This window comes from Thamnophis elegans, chromosome Z (assembly GCF_009769535.1).
Source record: "Thamnophis elegans isolate rThaEle1 chromosome Z, rThaEle1.pri, whole genome shotgun sequence".
Classification (NCBI taxonomy): Eukaryota; Metazoa; Chordata; class Lepidosauria; order Squamata; family Colubridae; genus Thamnophis; species Thamnophis elegans.
Window position 1 is genome coordinate 131,978,810 of NC_045558.1, and position 6,695 is coordinate 131,985,504.

General features: G+C 33.7%; 1 protein-coding gene across 1 annotated transcript; it reads right to left on the reverse strand.

The window, feature by feature from the left end:
• Positions 1 to 285: 285 nt before the first annotated feature.
• LOC116520814 (vomeronasal type-2 receptor 26-like) lies at positions 286 to 6,030 on the reverse strand. Its single transcript, XM_032235202.1, has 4 exons — positions 5,230 to 6,030; positions 3,935 to 4,162; positions 1,538 to 1,664; positions 286 to 1,181 (listed from the first exon to the last, which is right to left on the reverse strand). Exons 1-4 carry the CDS (start codon positions 6,028 to 6,030, stop codon positions 286 to 288), a joined length of 2,052 nt encoding a protein of 683 aa, XP_032091093.1.
• Positions 6,031 to 6,695: the final 665 nt, after the last annotated feature.

A 6,695-nucleotide genomic window follows, 5' to 3' on the forward strand; every position in this document is an offset into this window, starting at 1 on the left:
TACATTAATCTCCATAGGCAGAATTAGATGTCATCCAAGGCATAGAAATAACAGTGACATCATAATTAAATTAGAAGGCAAAGGTGGAACAGTAGTAGTCATTACGAATGAGAGTAGTTTATCAGGGAAACTGAAAAGGAGTTATCTTGCCATCTTTTGCAAACATCTCATCTTTTTGATGTAGCAACGGAAGGGAAAATGCCAAACCTCAAATTGGAGAAAAAGTCATATATCTTGAAAGCAACTAATTTGATTTCTTCAAAGAGTATGGTGTTAAAATTAGCTTCATTTTTTCATTAGTTGCTCCTTCTTATTCAGATTAGGTCTCAGCAGAATGATATAGCATTTGGGGGAAAATATGCAGAGAAGTAATCCAGCTGCAGAAGCCAAAATGGAGAAGATCTCCACAGCCACCATGTATTTTCCCTTGGTACTCAAATAGGTGGGAACAAATGACACCCAGACACTGCAAAACACCAACATGCTGAAGGTGATAAATTTGGCTTCATTAAAGCTGTCAGGCAAATTCCTAGCTAGGAAGGCCACAGTGAAATTGACAGCAGTCAAGAACCCCAAAAAGCCAAGGACAGCATAAAACATTGTGGTGGAACCTTCATTACATTGTAGAACAATTTCATCAGCCAGGGAATGCATGTCAGAATCTGGGAAGGGAGCAGAAATTATGAGCCACACCACACAAATGCAGAATTGTGTCAGGGAGCAAGATAGGACAATAGGGATAGCTAGCCTTTTTCCCACCCATTTTCTCATTTTGGATCCGGGCTTGGTGGCCATGAAAGCAAGGACCACTATGATTGTTTTCCCCAATATACAAGAAAGGGCTACAGAGAAGAGGATGCCAAAAGCAGTTTGTCGCAAAAGACATTTCACTTGGTCAGGTTGCCCAATGAAGAGCAAACTGCAAAGGAAAGAGAGCAGGAGAGCAACAAGAACGCTATAAGTGAGGTTCCTATTATTGGCTTTCACAATAGGTGTGTCCTGATATTTAATGAATATCCCAAGCACTGCAGCTGAGATGACAGAAAAGGAGACTGCAATCGCTGCCAAAGAAATCCCCAAAGGTTCTTGATAAGTTAAGTAAATTATACGTTTTGGAAGGCAACTATCTTTATCCTGGTTTGGATATTGATCCTCTGGACATGGGAAACAGTCATCTAAGTCTGAAAGAGAAATCATTCATAGAAACATGATTGTTTTGAGGCATCTTCAATTCTAATTAACAATATAAAATTTCCAAAAAGTAATGGCAAAGGTCTCTGAAAAAACTGTTTAATTTTTCAAGAAAACATGAGAATGAATAATTCAATCTACAGATGCTCCAAGTTAGAATGAACTAATTGGTTTTTATCACCAAATAACTCACTGAAGTCTGAAGAAAATATCAAATGTTTCAATATGATGTGAAGCTCAATATTTTCAATCACCATAATATTAATAAAATATTTATTTATTAAAAAATAAACTCCCATTTATATTTATTATATAATTGATAAATTTAATACAATTCTTTACTTACCCAATTGATCAGCTATTTTCCCTTCTGGACATATTTTACAGTCATAGCAGCAGGATAATTTTCCTTCCATTTTTATCTTGCTACGGCCAAGAGGACACTTCTTGTTACAAATGGAAAGAGGTAATGTCTGCTCGTAAATAAAACCAGAATTCACAAAAATAATGTATTGTTGGAGGACTGTTTTTTTTCATCAATTATACATATGCAAACTCTTCATATATAAGCTAAATATTGGTGTTGCAATTTCCTTTTTTCTTTCGTAGAAATTCACTACTGAATGTTCAACTGCTTCTTATTTCATACCTATTACATTAATCGATTGATCATTCCCAATAATTATATTCTAAAGATCAGTTTGAGGCAATATGGAAAAATCTTTAACTCTCTATATCTCTATACTTAGAGATATAGATTATTTTTTTATTCATCTCAAGTAAAATCAAATAACTATATTTCTTCACTCACTGATTAGTTTTTAATTTATATTTTGTGGAAAAATATGCATCTTCTTAAATGAATTTTGCATCTTACTTGAGATACTGCTACATTATGATTACATGATGAAATAATTGATAAATCTGATTGGATTGGATTGAGAATGAGAGACTGAGAGACAGAATCATCAGCAGAAATTCTTTGTTTTTGACTCAAATATTAGAATATATTTGTGTTGTGTGTGTGTGTGTGTGTGTGTGTGAGTGTGAGTGTGAGTGCACGTGCACACACACACAGACACAGTAATACTCTTCCATACAATCAAGAATTTTAATGGCTTCTTTGAATAATTGATATAACCTTGATATGTGTGTGTGTGTGTTTGTGTGTGTGTATCAAAATTATTTCAATTATTCAAAGAAAGCCATTAAAATTCTTGATTGTATGGAACAGTATTACTGCACTTGGATTAGCATAATTAGTTAAGTAACTAGAAGGACTAAGTGTCCAGCAAAGTGTCCTGCCTGTCTGCAAAGAATATAAATCCTTCCATTCCCCACTATCCTGTCAGAGCTGAAGAATCTCCTTGGATAAGAAATGAAATGTCTTCAAGAAAAACTAAGTCCAGTTTCCTCTTGAAAAAGCAACTCTGGTATCTCCAGCAAAAAATCCATATTTCGTTTGGGTGCTTTTTGCAAACAAAGCATTAAATGGAAATTAGAAACTAACAAACTAATACAGAATAATGAGAATGAAAGTGGGGAAAAGTAAGAGTGCAAAACTTTTATTAAAAAATAGAAAAAACATATCTCCCAATTTATTTTTTTCAACAGTACAAGAATTAGTATTAAGTTTTCTCTTAATCTAGGATTATCCATTTTTTTCTAATCATTGAAACTACCCTCATAACTGCATTTTTTTTTCTTTTGTCATGCAAAAAATATGTTTAAATCTGAATATTGTATTTTCTCTAATCAAAGAATTTAATTTCAACATTTTTGGAAGTTCCAACTTTTTCATCCACCAAGGAGGTTATTAAAAAGTTAATTCTAAAATGTTGAAATCATGAAATTTATGTATACCTTTAAAAAAAAAAACCATTCTATTTTCATACATTTGTGTTCATTGTAAAGTACAGTGTATATATATATATATATATATATATATATATATATATATATATATATATATATATATATATATATATATATATATATATATATATATATAAAAATTACTTACAAATGCAATAAGAAATAAATCCTGTGTACTAAGATAGTTTTATCTTGTTTTTACAATTACAAGTCACCTAGAGGTAGGCAGCATAGTCCTCGAATAATGACCACAATTGAACCCAAAGTTTATATTATTAAGTAAGAATGTTAGTGTTCCAAGTAATGTACCCATAGAGAGCAGAATTCCAAGACAGGTAGATTCCTAAAAAAATGAAATTCTTTGCTCCCCCTCCTATCCAATGGCAACCCGAAGCCATAAAGATGGCCTCAGCCAGGTTCATTCAGTGTTGACCATTGTTAATTGAGTTTTGCTCCATTTTATGACCGTTATTAAGTGAATCTCTGCAGTTGTTAAGTTAGTAACACTGTTGTGAAGTGAATCTGGCTTCCCCAATGACTCGCAAAAGCTGATCACATGACTCTAGGACACTGAAACTGTCATAAATACCAGTCAGTTTCCAAGCATCTGAATTTTGATCACATGACCATGCGGGAGCTGCAATGGTTGTAAGTGTGAAAACCAGTTTTACATCAATTTATTCAGTGTTATTATAATTGCAAACCTTCACTAAATGAACTGTTGTAAATCGAGAACTACCTCTAATGAATAACATACAGACTGCTAAATAACTTCTTGCTTCAAGGGTTGCTATGATTATGATTGCTTAATCATTACTCCATCAGTCCGTAACTAATAAATTCAGGAAAAGGAAAAAATGAGACACACCTGGTTAAATATGAGTGGCCAAACGGTTTCCTTGTCAGAAATGGTGAGGAGCTTGTCTGGGGAAGCCATGGGGTCGATCTTTCCAATTTGGACTTTCAGAAAGGACTTGTTTGCAAATGTGACCCAATTGAAAACATCAAGTCCCGTTTCTAATTCCCCATTGGGGCCGAAAGAAACCTGTATCCCAGCACTGTTGTTAAAGGAGACTTGTTGCAAGAAATGGTGGAGCTAAAGAAGAAAAAAGAAAGAAAAAGAAGACGACACGGGAATCTTTGAAGGGAATGGAAATATGTCAATTTATTTTTTCATATTTGGGCTAGACTTAATAAAACAAAAGCTGTTCTATTTTGCTCCAGTCTATACTATTTTAAACTGAAAAAGAAATATTTTTTTATCAAACACATTTTCTACTCAGAGTTACTTTCGTCTATATACCAAGTGTTTAACCCTTTGGGATCTCCATATAAAAACAATTTACCTCATGTACAGCCAGAAATCTAAAATAACGTTTAACACAGCACATGACTTAAACAAAATGATTGGGTTGAAATCTGCATATGTGGGAGTAATTGGGCTAGATTGCAGGGATGACACTGAAATATTATCATATGGTAAATATATCTTAAATTATTGTATTCTATTCCAATTTCATTTTAGACTGTATTTTATTCCAATTCCATTTTAAATCAGATTTTATTCCAATTCCATTTTAACAAATTAAATTTTGTTAAATTTATTAATAAAATTTTATCAAATTTTAGTAATAATTTGTTTCTGGAACTTTGCACTTTGATATCACCCAAGGGCTAATCAATAAAGACTCAATGTTGATTGTACTCTCAGGTGAAAAACTATCAGATGAGAATTCCAATACAAAATCCAGAAAGGGGAGGACCACTTTGCTTTACTAACCTTTTCAGAAATTGTGGATTTGGTTTTCTGCCATAAAGTGTAGGCAAGACAGAATTATTTGAGGTGTTAATTAACAAATCGACATTTTCTTCATATGACTCTTTGATGGATTTGCTATTCACTTGAAGTATTTTCTATTATTATTGATAATAATATTAATATTTACTACTTACATATTACATATTTCTAACTGTCTCCATATTTAAGCATTACATTTACTTTATTTTATTTTATTTTTAATGAAAATATTAGCTACTTCTATATAACTATCTATAAAGTGTTCTAACTGTTGAAACAACAAAATTAAAACAACAACAATAACAAACTGGTCTCCTATTCTGGTACTTTATGATTTCCCCAAATTTTGTATTAGCCAACATTACTTGCCAAGGTGATCGGAGGAAGAGCTTCCATCTCCTCTCATTCATTTTTCGTTCCCCTTTGAGTTTGGAAGAGCACATGGCCTTCAGAGCATGTGCCACAACATAGACTGCATTGTAGAGACTGTAACTATGACCATTCATGGTGGTGTCAAAGACAGAATTAGGAAGAGTCTCCAGCTTCTCTTCTCCAGTGCAGATCCTTTCAGCCTTCTCATCTGCAATATCACTGGAGAAGGAACATTCAAATGCATCTTTCCAGAAATCCCTAATGAAGCCATCTTCTTTGTCAACGTTTGGGTTTCTCTTCTGCATAAATTGTTGGAATCCTGTCAGCTGCGTTGAGTGAATTGCAAAGGAAAGGGCACCTTGAAGAAAATCAATGTGGAACTGTCTTTGCATCAGAATGGAGGTAAATTCCATCTGGGTTGTCATAATCCAAACTTTGGCCTGTCTCTCTTTTGGAATATTATCATAACTGAAAAAATTGACCATTAGTCTCAAAATAACCATGCCTGTAATTTCAGCACTTACAATGACTGCAGTGACTGTACTCTCCATAATCACTTTGAATATTTTTTCTGCATTTTCCATCCACTCAGCAGCTGCATTACCATACACCATTTGGGGAAGACATATTAAAAAGTCAAAGCAGATTCCTCTCTCTGAAAACATGGGAAGTCTCTTTTGAATGAACCTGTCCCTATCTTCCTCAAACAGAGAAACTAACCCAACCCAGGTCCATCCAAAATGCAACAATAAACGCAGTAGTGCTTTAAATTGATGGGTTTCATCTGGGAACATCCATTTGACAAACATTGCTGTTTCAGTATTCATCAATGGAGGTGATCCATAAAAAATCTAAATGGAGAAAGTCAGAAGAACATAGAAATAAAGGGTCTCATCCAAAATAAAAGAAAAAAAAAACAATGCATGTGTGTTCTCTTAACCCAATTAAGGTTAAGAAAGTTTGGGTGGGATACAAAAATAAGATGCCTAAAAATTAGTTTTACATAACTTCTGCAATGTTGCTAACAATACAAAAAGAGATAGGCCTTTCAAGATGTTCTTATTCATGGTTTTGCTCATATTTTCATTTCAGTGACCCACCTTTTGAATATAATAAATAGTTGGTGAACCTCTCATATTGTTCCAATTTTTGTCTCACCTGGGGAAATTTGTAGTTTTGTAGAGTGATTGCCATGTTGAGACAGGTGTTAATCAGGGGTCCTCCAATGACAGCTACTGTGTTGGTCTGGTCATTGCATTTGTAGTTGGGTATAAATTTATCCTTTGTAGATAGAAATTCCATTGCTAATTGATAAGTTGTAATTCCCCCAGGATAGTGAGTAGCAATAAAGAAACCAAGGCTAACATTGGGTAAGATCCCAGAATGTTCATTGATCTCCTTTACAGCAAATGCCAGAGCCAAAGTGTGCTGGTAATTATGAGTAATTAACCTTCAGCGA

Excerpts from the sequence above, each read along its gene's own strand:
- LOC116520814 (XM_032235202.1), bottom strand. The coding sequence starts at position 6,030 with ATGTTCCCAGATGAAACCCATCAATTTAAAGCACTACTGCGTTTATTG. Across the intron at positions 4,163-5,229 it reads TCCTCCGATCACCTTGGCAA|CTCCACCATTTCTTGCAACA; the intron begins GTAATGTTGGCT and ends TTTCTTCTTTAG. Across the intron at positions 1,182-1,537 it reads GAAAATAGCTGATCAATTGG|ACTTAGATGACTGTTTCCCA; the intron begins GTAAGTAAAGAA and ends TTTCTCTTTCAG.